The 20,483-nt window shown below is 40.2% G+C and overlaps 3 protein-coding genes across 8 annotated transcripts in view; 2 read left to right on the top strand and 1 right to left on the bottom strand.

Moving 5' to 3' along the window:
* The window catches only part of wdpcp (WD repeat containing planar cell polarity effector), a 78,094-nt gene extending 72,625 nt beyond the window's left edge, over window positions 1-5,469 (bottom strand). For 3 of the 4 annotated variants that reach the window (XM_056395392.1, XM_056395390.1, XM_056395395.1), the window contains exons 1-2: window positions 4,860-5,469; window positions 3,776-3,894 (exon numbers count right to left, since the gene is read on the bottom strand). The gene's annotated coding sequence lies outside the window, so the exon portion shown is untranslated. The remainder of the gene's footprint in view (window positions 1-3,775; window positions 3,895-4,859) is intronic. The other variant, XM_056395391.1, reaches the window with a different exon arrangement.
* Window positions 5,470-5,565: 96 nt separating this feature from the next.
* mdh1ab (malate dehydrogenase 1Ab, NAD (soluble)) lies at window positions 5,566-12,165 on the top strand. The gene is made up of 9 exons (XM_056395400.1): window positions 5,566-5,661; window positions 6,198-6,296; window positions 6,761-6,857; window positions 8,855-9,030; window positions 9,312-9,434; window positions 9,525-9,701; window positions 10,255-10,368; window positions 10,712-10,801; window positions 11,276-12,165. The coding sequence occupies exons 1-9, from the start codon at window positions 5,659-5,661 to the stop codon at window positions 11,396-11,398; spliced, it is 1,002 nt and encodes a 333-aa protein (XP_056251375.1). The 5' UTR covers window positions 5,566-5,658; the 3' UTR covers window positions 11,399-12,165.
* Window positions 12,166-13,680: 1,515 nt separating this feature from the next.
* ugp2b (UDP-glucose pyrophosphorylase 2b) overlaps window positions 13,681-20,483 on the top strand; it is a 29,361-nt gene continuing 22,558 nt past the window's right edge. The window contains exons 1-4 of one of the 3 annotated variants that reach the window (XM_056395396.1): window positions 14,617-15,111; window positions 15,242-15,268; window positions 16,394-16,521; window positions 18,383-18,490. In XM_056395396.1, coding sequence (XP_056251371.1) covers window positions 15,093-15,111; window positions 15,242-15,268; window positions 16,394-16,521; window positions 18,383-18,490 — 282 coding nt within the window. In that variant the 5' untranslated portion in view covers window positions 14,617-15,092. Of the gene's footprint in view, window positions 14,128-14,616; window positions 15,112-15,241; window positions 15,269-16,393; window positions 16,522-18,382; window positions 18,491-20,483 lie in introns of those variants that run through there. The other 2 variants (XM_056395398.1, XM_056395397.1) reach the window with 2 other exon arrangements.

Here is a 20,483-nt window from a genome sequence, read left to right as displayed (position 1 = left end):
GGGATACAGAAGTTGAATATGATGGGAGATAGCAGTGACAATGATGTAATTATCCACTGTGTTTGTGTGCTGTTTGTGTGTTTATGTGTGTGCTCATGTGGATGCAACCTGCTATCTCAGTGTCTTCTGGTGCACTGTGAGGTCTATTTGGTCTTGCGAAGGGAGATAAGAGGGCGATTTTGAGGCCGGTGTGTGTGCTGGCTATCTGCCTCCCAGCTGCCAACGAAGCAGGGTCACTCAGGTGCACTCTGCGGGGACAAGTGGAGGAGCAGAATAGGAGGAGATAAAGTGAGAGCGGACAGAAAGGGTGGAGATGAAGGAGGTGAAATGACGAGGGAACAAAAGACGAGGAGGAGATGGAGTGGACAAAGGACAGACGGCAGGGTCAGCAGAGGAGACAGACACCATGCAGACAGAGAGACGTGCTGCTGGTCATGTTGCAACACGCTTATCAAGACTTTCAGAGTGTACTCTGTATGTGTGCACATGTATTGAGCATGTTCACACTCCATGTGCATAACTGTATGCGTGCGTATGTGTGTATGTGTGTGTGTGTGTGTGTGTGTGTGTGTGTGTGTGTGACGCTCAGGTTCTGTGCATGTGTGACCTTTCCCACTCTTCTCGCTTCTGTGGGGCTCCAGGTCTTGTCCTGTGGGTGGGACAAAATACCCACAATACCAATTGTTTTCACAGCACACACACAGAGGATCAGGCCGCCGTAGCAAACTGGCACCAGATATTATCATGTGTGCCGCTGCTGTTTTTGGTTTCATTCTGATTTCCTTTTTACAAAGACGAAGTATCCCTAATCCCCTCATGTCAACCTGACTGTGAAGACTGCCAGAGAAGAAAATAAACATTGGAGTCCAACTTGTCAAATAACATTTACAGCAACAACAGACTCTTTCAAATGTGCGATTATGTAAAGTCATAACTGTCACAAGTTATCTGACGAGTTGGGGGGATTTTAGGTGATTTTGATGGCTATGCACGTTCATGGCTGCACCTGACACAGAGTGCACTGAAAGGCTAATGAATATCTCGAAAGGAACAATTTTCTGATAGAGCAAGCGTTGCCCTAAATCAGCAGATCCAATCCAAAACTTGTACCTTAGTTTGGGCTCTTAAAAACATGGCCTGAGCTCCAATTTATGCAGGCAGAACAGAAGTAGGATCGAGCAATTCTGACAAATTCAAACACCGTGATGACTACAAAGATAACAATTTACCATGCACTTAACCAGGTTTTGTATAAGTGATGCTCTGGTAATTGTTAAAAATGAGCAGTAGGAGCCTGACCTCTGTGCTTTTTAGGTAACTGGCTTCCAAGTAATATACATATGCGTTAGTAGTGAACTGAGCAAAGTAAATACTAAAAAGACAAAGGTGGGGCTGCTTCTAGTTTGTCCACTGACTAGGAGACCGCCTCATTACTCATGAAATACAGTAAATGCACGGAATTGATCTTGATATCAAATCTGTATAAAGACAAGTTATATCTATAAAGACTGATCAATACTTAACTGGTCCTGTATATCACAAGGAAATATAACTACAAAAGTGAAATGTTATCAAATGTCTTTAATAAAAGATTAACCTCAAAGCCACTGTGTTCTTTTAATCTTTCCTCACTTCACTTGTAGATGTTTCTATTCCTGATATCTTCTTCTGACAGGTGGCATCGTTTCTGCATTTTGTCACAGAAAACCTTTAAGCCTCTGGATCGACCTTTAGTAGGTTTCCCAAATTTAATTCCAGGATTTAAATCTAAAACTTTTACATAATCTTAAACTTGATATAAAAATTTTACAATGGCACAGTGAACTATACAGTATAAAATCAACTAATGCACGAATGTTTTGTTTTTATTTTTTACAATAGCATTCATTGTTTTGTCCAAACTACTCCTGCAGACTGTCTTGGTTGTTATCATTTTATGGATCTTCAATTAAAATAAACTTCTGATATTTCAATCTTAAGCAGCATTAATTGTTGTTTTTGGCTGCTAAGGGCAGTGAGGGATGCTGTTGCAAAGAATTGACTATTTTCACATCCATGAAGATGGAGTCAGATTTCTGGCACCTAATAAATTCAAGTCTAATATTCACTGTCCTTTGAGTTCTGGGTTGGTCTCCACCAGCGTCTGAGGGAAATATTTGGCCTCACTAACTGGTCACCAACTTTGGCTGTCGAGATTGTTTCCCCCCTGAAAACATCTGTCTTTTGTAGCTGGAAACAAGGTTGACGAGACTGAACCCCACAGTAAAGTTACACGTTGTAAAACTAAAAGAAAGAGTTAGAAACACTAAAATGCTCGGTGAAGCTGAGGGGAATGCAGAGCTGAACAACAGTTCTCTATGTTCATCACAATAGGAGCAAAAGTGTCATTTAACAGTTGTTAATGAAAATATTGATTAATGGGGCTTCAAAAAGACATAGTAATTGCCATTACTTTATCAGGATTTCTTTGGCATGACACTTGCTGTCTCCATTGTTAAGAGGATGTCAATCTTCCCTCACCTCTCTGGGCAGTGGACAAAAAGTTTCAGTCACTCTGGATATAGTGAGTGAGTTAAACCAAAAACTGGACCGTCAAAAGAAGTAGATGACAGCATATTTCAAGGCTCTTCCGATCAATGTAATACACCCACAGTGTGATCATACAGCACTGCTAGCCAACAGACAGCTGTGAGCACCTGTTTGTCCCACACTGACACCCATGACAGCCATAAGCACATGCCACACAGAGGGGTAAAAATGTAACTGGAGCTGAGAGGAAGTCTGCCAGGCTGTGGCAGCTGCTTCAAACAGCTTTGAATCCAGCTATCACACGCAGAGCCTTTTGAGAAGGGAAGCGTCCGTGTCAGCCCCTGTCACTGGCAGATGCAGACACGAGAAGCAAGGCCAGTTTTAGGCTTTGGATGAAAAATTGGTGATGGCTCCGGTTCATTTTATGCTGTTAGATTGAAAGATACAACAGCAGGATGTTTGACAAAAAGGAAAATATTATTATGACATGGAAATATCACCTTTCACATGGAGACTGAGGGCAGAAATTGTGCTATCAGTGCTGCACAGTAATTGAAACCAAATTGAAATTATTGTCTTATCAGGCTTAAAAACATTCACTCCATAACTGTGAGCCATCAAACTACATGCTATTAAATTTTGTTGCAGTATAAAGAAAAGAAAAAAGTCTGAAAATTTTGCATAATTAGTCTCCTGTAATAAAAATAAATGAAATGCCACAGGGATGTAGAGGATATGTAGTTAATCTGTATTAGTGACTTTCTATTGATTGATTTTGGGGAATTCTTTTATGTAAGCCTCACTGCATAAGATCAGGTCAGAAACAGAAGAGAAACAAGAAACCCTATTTTAAATAATGCCTGTCTGTGTTTTATTAACAAGAAATGGATGAAATTGATGATGAAAGCTCTCAAAATGTTTTTATTTGTGATATTGATGCTTTGATGCCTTCATACATTTAATCTAAACAATGGGGATGTTGTCAGGACAGAAGTATAAACTGCCAGGTTTTGTTGTTGACCACATCTGAAGGAAAAAGCACTCAAAGCACTAAAATATGGGGAGAAAAGACAGCCACCATAAGTGGAGCAGGACATGATAATCGTTGAATTGAGTGTAACAGTTAACACTTTCTGTACTCAGTCGTTTACAGGATTTTACTTGTTTCACATACAAAAAGGGATGGAATTAGTTGAAGAATGAAAAAAAGAGAGATGGAGAGAGAAGTTTAAATCAGGGTTCTCACCTGTCTAGTCGCTGCATGAAGAGGGCAGGCTTCAGACACTTCCATTTAATATTGGCGCCTCCGGTGTTCATTTCACTCCACCAGAGAAGTGCACTGCAGCTGCAGCAAGTGGAATGCAGCTATAAATTACCAAACCAAAACATACATTACATAACCAAAATCTTATATCTGGCATCATATGATGATGACAATTTAACATTTTATCGCTTAACGTATCTTCAAACTTTATCATACAACTCTAAGTGCACTTATTATTTAGTCATTTGTCAATCTGGCTACACAACATTGCTGTCTAAAAATAAACCCAAATATCATCCAATACAAGAATAAAAAGTGAAACCAAAATAGAAAATTAAGCCCATGCCACAACCACCAATTTTAATTTAAAAAAAAACCCTGTTTCAACCATAATCATTTGGCACAGCAGTCTAACCCTGCAGACAGCCAGCCAAGCCTACAGTGAGCCCACCTTCTGATGCCAGCCAGATGTAACACCATCTCCTCTGCTTTTTGTTCAGGTCATGTAATGAGGCTGTAATGAGGCCATGAAATATTGATAACCAGTCTCACTTAACACTGGGTCTCTTCAGGGTCGTCTCAATTAAAAACAACATAGTAGAAAGAAACACTTTACGCCTCACTACCTGAAGGACCAAAGATGAGGAGACTGCCTTAAAACAACAGACCAAAATCTCTAAATCCTGACATGCAAACAGGTTTAGTGATGCATGCAATGGATTATTTATATGCCCAGGGTACAAGTAAAATTTATAATTAATGGAACTAGGGCTGTAACAAATCATTTGGTCTATAAAATTTCAGAAAATTGTGAATGTGTATTTAAGTGCTAGATTATATAACTCCTTATGCCTCTAGGGAACTGAAGACCCGAAGTCTTTCTTTATTTTTGTTGACCTTTAGAAAAATCTTTCACTTAGAGAGCCAAACATAAATTACTTCAAGCAACAGGCATTTACAAGATGTCAAAGCAGGCGTCTGTCAAGCCCGTTTGTTCGACTGTTCAACTTTAACCACACGAAAGAGGGAAAGAAAGAGATGAGACAGGTTACTGTCATCAACTTACCTTGATTATATTACTGACGAGGACTGTAAAAGTTTTCGTGCTCTCTCTTACGCTGCTCAGCTTCAGTGTTTTTGTTTTGTTTTAACTTAACGTTGTGATAAATGCCAAACTTAACACACGCTTTTCACTGTAAACATTCATAATCAGCCAATTTGGTCTGATTAGAACGACACTTCAAGTCAATTAGTCGCTGTTTGCTCCGGGTAGTTAGCATTACACAAACTTAACAACCTGTTTTACACTGAAAACGGTTATGTTTAACCGGTTTCATTTCATACGGATAGTTTGTTAACACCATTAGTCGCTGTTCGATCCATTTAATCACACATATTGGTCTTCTGTCTATATTTCAAACGAGTAGCTAAGCTAGCTAACTAACTAACAGTGCTCTCGATGCTAGCTGGTTCTCCTCTGCCCCTGGATACAGGTCGCTAAGCAACTACAAGCGGTACTTGAAATGCTATGCTAACTAGCTAGCTCTTTAGCGATCATGTATGTCAACCACCAAGCGATTTAAATAACGATGTCATGTAGACCCCTATTTGTGCAGCCTCGGTAATACCAGTATCACAGATACCAACATTTTCTTTAACTATCAACGGAATAACTTGTTGAGATTAGTTTGTTCTTTTTGATAAAGGCTGCATAAACTATCAAAAACTACAACTCCCTAGTTCCCCAGTCTGCCGCATGACAGTTAGAAGTGTCGCAATCAAGTGAGGACTTGAATAGGAGTGACTGACTACCTCCGAGTTGAGCGAGTGGTGTGTGAGAGAGCAGTTCAGGCTACCGTGTGAACATGGTGAGTAGAACTGGCGACTTCTATATCATTCTTTTTAAAATAACAAATGAAACTGTGGTTATTCTGTTTGATTCATTAAGCAGTTCAGGAACGTTTGCAAAGTTCGTCAAAGTTAGAAAATAGATTTTAACAACACTCATAGTCTGGCTCGCCGTATGACGTAACCAACCCCACTGATATGTTTATTTAAAAAAAATCAGTCCGTCCTCAGCTCATATTCATATGAAGCTTTTTTTAATTTCCTTATGAGCTATCTTGGTAGTTTTGGGGATTGAATGAATGCTGGTGAGTGAGTGATAAAGATGGCGATGAACTTGATAAGCCAAGTATACCCTGGTTGTGTTATGTAATACTCCTGTATAGAAGGCACGGTCTATTTTTGAAGTGACCCCCTGCTTTAGTAAATCCTGCAGACATTAATAGACGGCCAGCACCACTTGTGTAGAACAATTACACTATCACTTTCATACCTGTCCTTCCTCTGAAATCAATGGTATTAGTACTAACAGCATTGTTCTTTGCCTTGTGTCTTGCAGTCTGAGCCTATTAGAGTTTTGGTGACCGGCGCTGCTGGGCAGATCGCCTATTCCCTCTTGTTCAGCATTGCCAAGGGAGATGTTTTTGGCAAAGATCAGGTAAGGCAGGGCTTTGTCTTGCTCACGTAACACACAGAATTACCTTATCTCATTAGGCAATGTCACAAGACCTCTGTAGGATACTGACACCCCCCCAGTAAACAGCTGTGAGTTTTCCAGGTCATATGTGGGGGGGTGACACTAAACAGATGTTGTCCCTGTGGGAACTGATCAGATTGCACTTGCTCATCCGTGCGTCCTGGGACAAGTCAGGAGTGTCCTTGAAGTCAATGAAATGGATCTTGTGCCAAGAGTCTTAGGCCAACTTTAAAACCACTTGATCCACTTGGCACGCGCCATAGTCCGTGAGCCATATGGCTTAGGCCTTCACACTCTGTCTCACTAAGTCCCCCACTGACATGTCACTATGCATGGAAATTATGATTTGAATTCAGTTCAGCATGTTTCATTCATCTCATACCATTCATTGCACTGCCTACTTCTTTCCCTCCTCCCTCTACCAGCCAATCACCTTGCTCCTTTTGGACATCACACCCATGTTGCCAGTCCTGGAAGGTGTTGTCATGGAGCTGCAGGACTGTGCCCTCCCACTTCTGAGAGGTAACCATTTAAGGGTGGGAGAGATAATTGATACAAGAAAATAACACAATATATTTTCTTATATGTCATTGATACACTGGCATCAAATATCATAGTTCCCCTGAAACACGTAAACTATGGATTTTACTTTATGGTTTGCTTTTGGAGAAGCTTTCTGGAGTTAAACTGACTTATTTTAGATTGAAAATATGTTATTTCCTATGAATCAGGGATGTACTCTTTCTTTAAAACAGGTGCTTTCTAGAAGTTATGCCTTTTGCCAGTTTATAGCCTTGTCCATCTTAAAGATAGCACACGTGTGCATGATGCTGTTAACCTGGGCTCTGGCCTCTGCCCTAACCATGTGCTATATACATGCTAGCAATAGAATAAAGGCTTCTTTGTAGTGTGCCTTTAGAGCAACAGTAGTTACAAGGAGATGCTGGGCTAAAGATGTAGTGAACTGTTTTTATTTAAAGTTCTTTACATTTATGAATGCTTGCAATTTCTGCATGGTTGGCCCCATGGTTGCCCAACAGTTTTAATCCAACACTCTGCTCATTGCTACCGAGCAAACACACACCTAGAATTCATCGAACACCTCAAAATCAGCCCTATGTATCGTTTCTACACAAACTGTGCCTTTTATCTAGTAAGCTTTACTTGATTTATTTGTTCACTTTTCCCTATTAAATGTGTCCAAACCTTGTTTTCTACAGTAACTTAAAATCTCCAACTTTGGCAGAGCATCCTTGCATATCTGGCACATTTGACCACAACATTAAGGATTACACACTCACAGCAATATTTGTTGGCAAGGAAATAATAAAATATCTAATCATAGTTCGTAGGAATAGATTGCAATTGGGCAGATTTTTTTAAATCAATCAATCCCATTGAAGAAACTTGTTATTTTAAATCAACATTCAACCTTATATATTTCTACACTACCCAGAATATTATTCACCACCCGCTGGGGCTACTAACAGCTGTGCAGTTTTCCTGAATCCTGACAGGTGGAACATTTGATCACATTTCTGAACCAAGGAAAATTTATTTTAACTCCAAGGACCAAATATGCGTCATTGTAAGAATTTTGTGACAGTTGAGACTTCCTTCTCTGCAACACTTGATAAAAATGGTTGCTGGTTTCCGCGTGGTTTTCTGGTGTCATCACTGTAACCGCCGTCATGACATCAGTTGTGAGGCGCCATTATGTGTCGTCTCCATTGTGACCTGGAATTTTTCCTTTGAAATGGTGCTGTCCTTTGCTTTGTTTGGACCGGGGATGTGAGAGGCCCCTGTATTAACTAACTGTACTGCAAAGACAACGCTTCAGTCACTGAGATGGGCCCAGCCGTACAGCACAATACTGGTCGCACACGGGATACCTCCGAATCGCATTTCTCAAAATCGTATGCATATGATTTTGAAAAGGGTGTACAGACTTTTCAATAAGTTTGGTTTCAAACTATTTCAGATGGATATTGTCATAGTGATAAATTGCAGATATGCTACTTGGACAGAAACGACTTGAGCTGTGTATTTTGGTGTTTGTTGATTTTAAAAAGTGTATGAACAATTTTATTTTTCACTTCAGCTTTTATCAGGAATTCCAACATGTTTCTGTGTAACAGTGGAGACCTGGCCAAGAGGGAGCACTAATCTGATTTACCGGTCACAATATGAACATACACTACCTACTTGGTTCCAGTCAAATGGGAATATGCCCAAAATGCATTTGATGGCTCGGAAAATGTAGAATGTCATTATCCATGTTAAATTTGTATTTGTCATTTTATTTATACTTTATTTGTAGGTGAAATGACCCTGTCAGTTTAGGAGAGTTAGTAAAATTTATAAAATTTCTTTTTGGCAAAGTGTTAATATTGACCTATGAATCCCAGACCTTTTGAGATGTGGTAGAGCACAATTTTTAGATGTAAATTTAAAGGAACAATATACAGAATACAAACACATTCAACCACTAGTAATTACTTAATTTTCTCCTTCCACAGACATTGTCCCCACCGACAAGGAGGAGGTGGCCTTCAAGGACCTGGACGCTGCCATCTTGGTGGGCTCCATGCCCAGGAAGGAGGGCATGGAGAGGAAAGACCTGCTCAAAGCCAACGTGGCCATCTTCAAGAGCCAGGGAACCGCCCTGGAGAAGTATGCCAAGAAGACAGTCAAGGTAATGAAACAGGACCTAGATTATAAACATGTTTCTACTCTTATCTCATATTGGCAACATACAGCACAGGAGTACACATACTTTCTCATGCTTATCCATCGTTTTTTGTCCTTCTGTATTATTAAGTATCATACAAGTTTGCTTTTTTGCTCCATTCTGTTAAGAATATGATGTAAAATCTAGAGCAGAAAATGCTTTTAAGTGGAGCTAATTTGATCCAAGGAAGCAGAGGGATCAGATGAGTCACTCAGGTTGCATTTTGTTGTATGTTTGTGTTTTAGGTGCTGGTTGTGGGAAACCCTGCCAACACCAACTGTCTGATTGCAGCCAAGTCTGCTCCCTCCATCCCCAAAGAGAACTTCTCCTGCCTCACCCGTCTGGACCACAACAGGGCTCGCTCTCAGGTTCACTCCTTCTTCCAGTTCAATTCAGCCGTTGTCAGATGTTGTCAGTCGTTTGTTTCTTCTGATCTGATTTTGCTTTCTGTCCTGTAGGTGGCAATGCGCTGTGGCGTCCCGGCCACCCATGTGAAGAATGTGATCATTTGGGGAAACCACTCGTCCACCCAGTACCCAGACGTGCACCACTGCATGGTCAACATGTCTGGTAGTGAGCTCGCCTGCTTCGATGCAGTCAAGGATGATGCCTGGCTCAAAGGAGATTTCATTGCTGTGAGCTGATGTTAACTTATTCTAATTTATTGGACTATAAGGAACATTTAGCATTTATATAAAACTCCTCTGTCAGCTGCTCAAAAATGCATGATACTTCTGAAATTAGATCTCCAGGGTGCTAGCGTAAAAGAAAATGGCAGATACAGAAAAATATGAGTAGCATTTTATGGAAAATTTGTGATGGGTTTTGTAAAATCAACCAATCAAACGTAGGAAGTATGTTTGATAATAAATTCCTGACATTGCTGATTACAGTAAACCTTGACTCAAATATTGGTCACAAAGAAGTGTTTATCAATGATAAGCAGTTAAATTGTATTTTTCATGGTCATAGGACTGAAAAATGACAATAATACATTGTTTCAGAAATACAGATTGCCATTCAGTTCTTCAAATGTTATTTTCTTGATGATCCAACAAAATTCCAGAGATAATGATTGCAAACATTTCAGCATTTTCTCAAAACCTTGATAAATAAAACTCAAAGTAGCTGCGCAGCTCAATAACTCCCCTGCATTTTCATTCAGTGATCCACATTTTTGTGTTGCAGACGGTGCAACTGAGAGGCGCTGCAGTCATCAAGGCCAGGAAGCTGTCCAGTGCAATGTCTGCAGCCAAGGCCATCTGTGACCACATGAGAGACATCTGGTCAGGCACCTCCGAGGTAAACACCATGTTTATTTATATTGTATTTCTGGAAAGGGAATGTCTGTCCGCTGCTGCAATCAGGCGTTACAAGGAGTGGCTGTTACAGTCAAAGAGCAGGCTGTACTTGTAAAACCCTCCCTCCCTCCCTCCCTCATTTTTTGTGATGTGGTAAAGTGGAAATGAAAAATAAGGTGAGAGACAGTATCTAATATGCAACATTATTTTTTTTACAGGTTGTTATTATATTATTTTGATTTCCCACAGACATTATGGTTCTGAATTTTGTATTTCACTGTATCTGGAATAAGCAGCATTATATTTCCAGACTGCAGGCTTAACCATTCTCTGCTTTGTTTCAGGGTGAGTTCATCTCTATGGGTGTTTACTCCTCTGGCAACTCCTATGGAGTCCCAGACGACCTCATCTACTCATTCCCTGTCCAGATCAAGGTGAGACTGATCTAACCTCGTGTTTTTAATACAGCTAATTGATTTCTTGGCGTAGACAGATATTAGTTAGGTGTTTCCTGATTTGATTGTCATGTTTGTTTGTTTTTTTTTTTGTCTTCAAAATGTGAAATAATGAACAACTGTGGAAAAGACATACTTCCATCCCTGTAAATTAAGACCAGGCTAAAATCTGCATTCTCTGGTTAAAAGTTTGATCACGCTCAGTATCATTGAGTAATTGCTGGGTGTGGTCAGAAAGTGCTTTGTTGCACCAAACAGTGATGTCAGTACACCTGTACACTGCAGCCAGGTGAGAAGTTAAACTACTGGAGGTCAGCAAAAAAAAGATTAAATTACTCTCCAAGTTTTTCCTTTGGTTGAACTAGGAAAAGTAAGTGTAGAGGATTGTTTATTGGCATGTGTCCCAAAATACAAAACTCAGTTAGTTACTAAGAAAGTATGCTGTTCCCTCAGGACAAGTCCTGGAAGATTGTGGATGGCCTGGCCATCAATGATTTTTCCCGATTGAAGATGGACGCCACAGCAGCGGAGCTGATAGAAGAGAGGGACACAGCTGTGTCTTTCCTGGGTGTATGACTAAACCCTGCAGGTCCTCCCTACCAGCACTTAGACAGCCCCAAAACTCCAGAAGCACGCCTGTAATAAAGCACTCCACAAACCCCTGCATTACTGTGTGTGTGAGAGAGAGAGAGTGAGTCAGTGTTTATGAGTGTAAAGTTGGATTTATACTTGTGTGTTGGGAGGCTGTGCAGTAAAAACATAGAGCCTATGCACACAGCCACTTACACTAACGTGCACCCTCTTTAAAAATGTACAGCAGCTAGACACAGTGATTGGCGAGCTTGGGTTTCTTGTGTTTTCTTTCACAAGTTTCCAAACCTGCTGGAGCTGGCATGGTGTCGATAGTGAAGACGACATTAAGTGAGTTATTAAAGCTCAGTAATCTTAAAATGACTGAATCACCGTACATATTCTGTGATGTAGCAAAGCTCTTTCTGTTACAAACCTACTCATTCTTATTGCCACTGTCTATTGCAAAGTGAAAAGAACGTAAGCAGGTTTGCTTTGGCTATGAATGACTACATGGCATTATATTCTCCTGTTCAGTAAACACCAGAGACCCCTTGACAAGGTTGCTGTACATTGTGACGCACAAGTATAACTCTACCTTAAGTATGCAGTATATACTGGAGGTCCACCAGATCTGTTACCAGCTATTTTCCAATAATTTTTCTCTGGGGGTAAGTGAATGGATGGTTGTTACATATAGTCAGTGATGCACTAAGTCCTCAAACACTGGAATGGATAACTTTTAAGCTGAAATAATAAAAAATTAAACAATATAGTTGTGTTGTTGTTGTTTTTTTGTTTACGGTGTTAAATTTGTTTCCAACTATGTTGTCGCCATGTCTTGAGTTGATGTCTTGCACGTAGGTGTGAATGTTATGGAATCTCATTGTTCCCGTGGGGGAATTTGTCTTGGTCTCTGCACTGCAGCTCCAAATACAATCAATACAATACACAAGACTGACAGCCTGTCTTAAGTTTACGTTGCTTCTCTCTGAATGTTCAGAGAAAGGCTCCAGTCCCTTACAAACGTGCATTAGATAAGAAGGGATGGATGAGGTGATCAACAAACTTCCAGCTTTTCTAAATGTTAGGACTGATATTTGCAGAGTGGAAGGGGTGGGGGTGAAAAATATGACAATCGGTTGTCTTCCAGTACCAGTATACTGTAGACCACAGTTTGTCTTCAGGTATGTCAAGTTTTTCAGTTGATGCTTGTGACATCGGACTGCACAGTGATGAGAAGTACAGTAATACTTCCATTTCCTGCAGAGATAAAAAATAGTCCAAGTTGACGCCTGCTATTTGAAACACTGAGGTACAGTGTACTGTCACAGTTTCACCAGGCAGGGGCAGTGTTTCCTCATTGTTTTACTTACCAGCAGGATGAGAAACAATTATGTAACTTCTCTAATTACTTCACAATGTGTCATTGTTGATACAGACTATAATAGTGGGCTACTCTACCAAAAGGATTCTCCAGTCTGACAATAATGGGATCACTGTTGGAGGTACATACACTCAAGTACTGTAGTTCAGTACACATTTGAGGTACTTGTACTCATTTTATACTTTTTACTTCTTCTCCATTACAGTTCGGATGGAAATATTGCACTTTTTGTTGTACTACTATTATCTAATAGCTATTGTTACAAGTCACTTTTCCAATAAAAATAAAACTTTACTACAATCTGTTACATACAGAAGAGGAGCTCGTTACCGATTAAATTACCCAATAGTATATAAAAGTAGCACTGTAATGAATAATCGATTAATTGGTTCCAACAGAAAATCAAAACATCAATTAAAAATGTCATGTTTCTCAAAAGTCAGGATTTGCTGCTTTTCCTTTCTAATTGTGAGGTTTGACTTTTGAAGGTGTCACTTTGGCCATTTCTCACTATTTTCTGAAGTTTTACAAACCAAGCAATCAATCGATTGATCAAGACAAGTCAACAGATTAATCCATAATGAAGCCTTAATAATGCAGCCTTGTATAAAACAGTGCAGCAAATTCGGCAGTAAAATGTTTTTTCACATTAATGCATAAATTATAATAATATAACAATGTCACGGGGAACTGTTTGACATTTTTACTTGTAATGGAGTATTTTGACAGCACGGTGGTAGCACTTTTACTTTAATCTGGATACTTCCTCCTTCACTGCCCGGGGTGAATCTGTTGTACCTGGTGAGATGTTCACTGCTGCTCAGTCAGTTTGATGCTACTCATAATGATATATTGATGTACTTTAAAAGCTTTTACTTAAAGATGTTATACGGGATAAGGGCGGATGTATGTGTACTTCTGGTATTTTATTTCCAAAATTTCGAGCATTCTTTCACCCGGAATTGTCAGAAAACATATCGCACGTTGCAGAAATCTATTGGTCGTTCAAAAATGCGTCACAGAAAAACAACGTTTTGATTGGCTGCCGTCCCCCTGCGACATTCCCATTCGCCCCTGCTCGGAATCTTCAAACTACTGACATTTCGTTTTTTAAGTTTTCTTTTTGTCTTTTTGTGATTTTTTTTTACTCAGCGATGTCGACGGGAAACAGAAGCCCGAAGTTTTAAGATGAAAACCTGTTAAAGAAAAAAACAAAACAAAACATCGATCTTAGTGTACCCCTGCTGTCTGTCTTCTTGTCTGCGGGATTGCTGTGGTCCTTCAGACCCGCAGGACCAGGCCGACCCCATCGACTTTTTTTTTTCCACCAGCATCCTACAGTCACACAGTAAGAAAAATGGCTTTAAATCTGAGAAACGTTTTGATTTGCCCGTTTTCCCGAGCGACTCGCGTTGGTGGTCGTCTCTTCACGTTAGCTATTGTAGCTCAACGGTTTTTCTTTTAGACATAAATCGTAAGCGGTCGTTTTTACTCGTAGTGTAGCGTTCACGGACTTGACTTGCCAAGACTGTAAACACTGTATCCAGCGTTAATATGTATTTTTCTTGAGTACATACCGACCCTCCGTCCACCATCCATCATTGATTCATTTCCGCATCCTCTAGCCTCTCAAGTTCCCCGTCAGGCACGCAGGTTGTGCGGATGGAGTCACTAGTGTGCCTCTCTCCGGTTAATAATTGACTGGAGGTTTGTTGGCAGTACAAGTAGGTGGACTCTGGTGTAAAAAAAAAAAAGGAAAAAAAAAGAAAAAGACGCTTTAATAATAAGGTAATAAAATTGTAGGCAGGGGGCGAGGGACAAGAGAAACACGGCCAGAGGTTGGGTGTCAGAGCCAGGATTTGTGACGTGGTTTACAGTACTGGGGCTGGAAAACGAGAGGCGGCCACCGCAAGGAATAAAAGATCCTCTTAGATCAGGTCCAGCTTCATGTTGAGAGACTATACTTGGCTGCTGGCCAGAGATAAATGTGATCGGATGAATGTTTCCTTGTTTTCCTTCTTCTTCTTTTTTTTTTTTTTTTTTTTTTTGAGGTTGACAGGATGCCTTTTCCTCAGCGTCAGTGGTGAATGGACTTAAAGGGTTGCACACCTCTGAATGAATGATCTGTGACTGGCTTTTAGGATACCTCTAAGAAACTTTTCTATTCATTTACGGGATGTATGTTCAATGACACTTCGGTTCTGCTCTCGGGGGGATTTTTAACTTGAAACAGTGCCGTGTGCTCTGTTTTGGATTCATCTTGTTATTTAACCGTATGTATTGCTGAACCGGTCGCTCTTTGGCAGCTGAAACATGGCACTTTATGTGGAAGGTACGTGATGATGTGGAAGGTATTTTAGTTATAACCCTGAACAGAATCCGTGTTTTCATAGATCTTCATTTACCAAAATCATCATTCCTTAGAGCCAAACACCTTTTCTAATGTTTTTTCTGCATTCCAGGCATTTCTCAACTCTATTTTGATGCAGGTACTGGTTTTTTATTCATATCAGTTCAGAATTGAAATCAGCTTGTGGAGACTTATAATTTGCCCCTTATACTAAATGATCCCTCACATGTGATTACCATGCTCAGTCTTATTTCTGTCAACACTTAAAATACTTGAGTTGATGCCTTCATGTGAAAGTCCTGCTATCTGAGGCTCAAGAGCTCTTAAATGCACATTAAAGTTTTCTTTTACATTGTGTTTTGTGTCACCACATGACCACTATCCTTTGCCTGTGACAGATGGTATCTCTTGAATGCATTTGAGATTGGTCGGTTGGTTGTAAACTCTAATTTTTTTAAATGATCGAGCCTCCCATCTGGGCATGAGCACACCACTTCTCAAACTGAATTTTAAAAAATCTGACTAAAATCAATCCACAGCTGGTTTGAAAAGTGTTGTTCATAGCTTTCTGAAAGGCAGCCAGGTGGAGTCCTGGTCAAAGTTCTCCAGGTCATTCACTGGTTTTATTTCACCACCTCAGGCTTGCAGCCAGCCTGCCTTTAACTTACAACTTACTACAGCATTTCAGGCTTCCTGGGCAACTAAAATGTGCCAGTAACATCTGATTTTTGGGCACAGTTTGCTGGTTGAATTCTCCAGCCACTGCTTTTAGGTCTTGTGAATAGAACAGGGGCTCCTAATGACAATGACAATAATCACATTTACTGTCATTTCAAGCCGAAGCTACTTGTGCTAGTTAATTAAAGCAATTGAAATAATTAGGCTCAGAGGTGCTTCGTTCACAGGTGTGATTACATCCCTTCCTGTACCTGTAGTCAGTCAGGGAGTTTACAAGCCATGCTGGATGTGTCTTAACAATAGATTTTCAAAGTCAATATTGATATTGATGGTTGAGATTTAAAAAGAAAACTGATAACTATTATCAGAAATACACAACATAAACAATCATTACAGAGATAATGGCTAAATTAGATTATTAAAGAATCATGACTACGATATGCTCTGAGTGAAAAATAAACTTGACAAACTGGAAATATTGTTTTGTTCATTGACGAGCCTAAAGAGACGGTTTGACTCGATAAAAATTATATTGCAACTGTGAAGAAACCTTTTCACCTCATCTTCCCCTGTCTTCTCTGTCCAGGTCTGAGTAAAGGAGTGCCCAACGGAGGGATGGCTCAGTTCCAGGAAATGATGCGGCAGCAGCTGGAGAGCTCCATGCACGCTGAGCTGGAGAAACTGCTGGACACCACCACAGGGGCCGAGAGAGAGGTACACCAGCACTGACTCACTCTCTCTCTCTCTCTCTCTCTCTCTCTCTCTCTCTCTTTGCCTCTCCGACCATCTGGTAGTGATTTAGAGGGTGGTGGGGTCTCGCACAACACTGGGAAAACACAAAAGTGACACATACTGTAGCAGAGTGCCAATGAGGGTTCCACCTACATGCTTACACACACACACACACACACACACAAACATAAAGTCACACAGACATAATGTCATAAAATTGCAGTAGGCAAGGTTTTAAAGCAAACATTCACCCATTTTGTCAGCCTGAATCATAATATATTGCGTCATTAGAGAGACGCAGCCCAACTGAGCCCCTGTAGCTTCGTCCTGTTTGCCTAAAAGGAATTCTGGTGGTGGGAGTTGGTACTTCTCAGCCCACAGCAGCTGATTCATCACAACCTCAGGGTAAACGCCAAACTGTGTCCTAAACAGCTGCAAGAAAGCGAGACTCACCATCATTCCTTCTGTTTTCTTTGCTGTAATACAATCGTAAACCTTGAAACTAAGTTGTCAGTAAAACTGGCTTGACACACACATACACACACACACACACACACACACACACACACACACACGTACGCAAGGTTTGGCAATTGCCTCTTTCAGACATTAACCAGGCGCAATCGCAAAAGATGGAAGGATACACGGAGAGAAAAAGGTCAGGAGGGACAGCCAGTCACACACACAAGCGCGCCCGTTACTTCACACACACTTTCACTCAAGTGGGCTCACAGAAAAAGCTTTTGTATTTAAGCACCAACAGTTACGCAAGCGAAAAAGCATTGTGCATATACAGAACTGCAGAGACAGAGTCTTAGTTACACATTGGTTAAACTGGGCAGGTCTCGTTACCAGTGACAGGCCACCAACATGGTTATATTTGCCTTACCCTCCTGGAATAGATTTTTAAGAGCTTAAATGCATTTTGAGTTATTTTTTTGTTTTTATCTTAATCTTTTTGTCTGAAATTTCTTTTTTTACAAGTGTATTAAAAATAAAAACCATGCAAACCCAGAGAAAAAGCAACACAAAAGAAGAATTGCAAATCACTAAATTATGGAGAGGAATTTTATGAATAAATCACCAAAGTGGTTTATGAAATCATCTCATCCCAAAACAAATAAAACCGCTCCAGGTGCTGCAACACATCCTGATGCTGTTTTATCTGCAACTGGTATTGTACACATGTATCACAATGCACAATGTGTGTGTGCAGAACCAGGGGCATCACAATCTGGTTTTTAATTGTTAAGTTTTAAAGCATTTTGATTTTGCATCTACAGTGCACAGTCCAGTAGCTGCAGAAAGAAATCAGCATTACACAAACATGTAATACTCTGTAATACTCATGCTTACAATCAAATATCTCCCCTCATGTGTGGTGAAGCTTGTTCAGCAGCTTCACATATTTCATCCATCAGTCATACGTCTTTTTATTGTGTAATTTCTCGCTTGGTAAACACACCCATTTCACCAGTTGACTTTCTAATTGTAGATGATCAAACCCACATTTTACATTCGAGGCTCCAGCTGTCTGTTTTATCTTCACCTTTGAGAGCAGCAATAGAAGTTTCAACTGCTCGATTACCAGCTCCATTATAAGAAACTGAGGAGTAGTGAAAGTGCAATGTGAGAAATATGAAATAAGAAAAAATAAATAAAATTTTTATTGACTTTGTGATTGAAAACTATGGTGAGAATCAGCAAAGATCTTATTAATTTAACCTAATTTTTAGACGAGAAAAGTAAAATGGTTTCAAAGACTGTATCAGTGTCTTAAACTTTTCTGGCAGTTTATTCAGCTTCCCTCAGTAAAATATTGTAAAATCCTTGTGTTTTTCAGGTGTCCAAGAAAGACTTCGAGGGCTTCAAGAATCTTTTCCACAGATTTCTGCAGGTGAAGGGGCCGTCAGTGGAGTGGATCAAGATACAAAGACCTCCAGAGGACTCTGTAAGTGTTTTTGCTTGTCTGCATCTGAGAGAATGAGAACATCACATGTTTATGGTGGGAGAGAAAGTGAAAACTGGATTTACATCACTTATATCTCAAGTAAGACCTTGTCCTTGTTCGCACATAGCTCTCAATGTTTCTGCATCTTACAAGGAACAAAATATTCCAGTGTGTGAGTTTTGCATATGATTAAGCCAAACACACACGCACACACACACACACACACACAACACACACACACACACACACACACACACTGTCTGTTAGATTGGCTTGTAAGAAGAAAACTAAACCAGGAAGCAATCATAAATACAACAGGAATGAATTAACATCCCATATAAAACAGCAATGATACCTAACCAGTGGACTGTGTTAGTGGAGCTGTGTTGCTACAGGTGTAAAACACATCAGGGGAAGTCCAGTATGAGAAACAGTAATTAAGCCTTGAGCCTGAAGGCTTATCAGATGTCAAAACAATGCGCTTAAACTATGAGGCAGATTTGAACTCTGGAATTTCACCATGGCAGCAACGAACAATCACTTTATCCTCATTCTCAGAGATTGTAAGACGAGCAGTAGAGATGTCCTGAGCTGATCTTAAAGATAAGGATCAGGGCCAATCTAGTTATGTATTAATGGATCGGTATCGACTAAAATGATGTCATTACTGTGTCTCTGTTGTGTTTCGTCCACCTCGTCCTGCTCGTGTTGCAGCTCCTGTTCTTTAAGACAAAGTGTATAATCCAGCGGAAATCAGCATGTGTGAATGTTGAATATTATTTGGGCGCAGCAGTGAGTGACTCTGAGTTCAGACTCTGAGGCTGGAAAAAAATACACAGTTTCACTAATGATCATTAGCAAAGCAATGTGAAGAAATATTCAGCTGCAGCTTCTCATTTTTAGCCGGTGCTGAGCTCAGCGTCGCTTTTGGTGGTTGAAACAACAAACAGTGCCAGTGGTAGGTCAGATTAGCTGCCACTAATTAATGTTAATTTTGCCAATAATTAAACCTGGTTGTTGTCGGTTCGTGTGCTCTCTGCGCGCTGCTGTCAGTACTCCTCCACCCTGTAACCTCACTGTACAACCACCAGTGAACTGAGGATTTCTTTATTCCAACAAATCCAACAGAGTGAGATGTCTTCTTTCTTGTGGATTGCGTCACATCTCTGTCAGGGGAGGCATTCTCCAAAGGATCAATAATTGAAGTTTCTAAACTTTATAGATTTGAACCATGACCTCCTCTTCAGTGTTTGGATCAAGAAGCTCATACAAAATAAAGTGCATGATATTAAGTAGTCATGAATGTGGAGGCTGCATTTTATTTATATAGTTGCCTCACTAGTGCGCAGATCACAGGTGACCTTTTGAATATGTTTTTAATCAAAATATTCACAATTACGAGACTTCTTCTCTCGTCTTTGGTGGCTACGGGTGTGGTGCACCAAGCAGGTTAAATTTCAAAGTGAAAGCAACCACATGAAGCTTTCCTGTGTGTTTTTACTCCCAGTTTCAGACGATCAAACCCCCATCTCAGCACCTGTCACTCTCCATGATGAGCTGTCTGTAAGCAGACAGCCCACAGCTTGAAACTGAGGCATCAGAGGCACCAAACAAGACGAGGCGAAACAGTCTGAACAGTTTGAAAAATGAACTGATGCTCATCAAAGTGTTTTCAGGCATATTTTATATCACTGCTCTTCATTTCCTTTCCATCGTGGATTTTGCTGAGCCTTAAATACCAACCCATCTCACACCTTGTTGCACCCAAAGCAATAAACATATGACTCAAACTATCCTGGACACCAGTCGTTACAGGCAAACATGATTTGACGCATACAGTCCATTGTACAAACTGGAAAGTCATAAATATCTGTACATAATTAAAAATGTGACTAATAGAAGCCCAGAAACGGTTGGTTCACATCCACGTAGAAGGAAGTTGTTTGTTACTGGTCAGTGTAAAAATAGACTGTAATTCTCTTATTGTACTGTA

Source organism: Seriola aureovittata, chromosome 14 (assembly GCF_021018895.1).
Source record: "Seriola aureovittata isolate HTS-2021-v1 ecotype China chromosome 14, ASM2101889v1, whole genome shotgun sequence".
NCBI lineage: Eukaryota > Metazoa > Chordata > Actinopteri > Carangiformes > Carangidae > Seriola > Seriola aureovittata.
The sequence above is the reverse complement of the archived record's forward strand: the minus strand, read 5'-3'. Positions and strand labels throughout refer to the sequence as shown.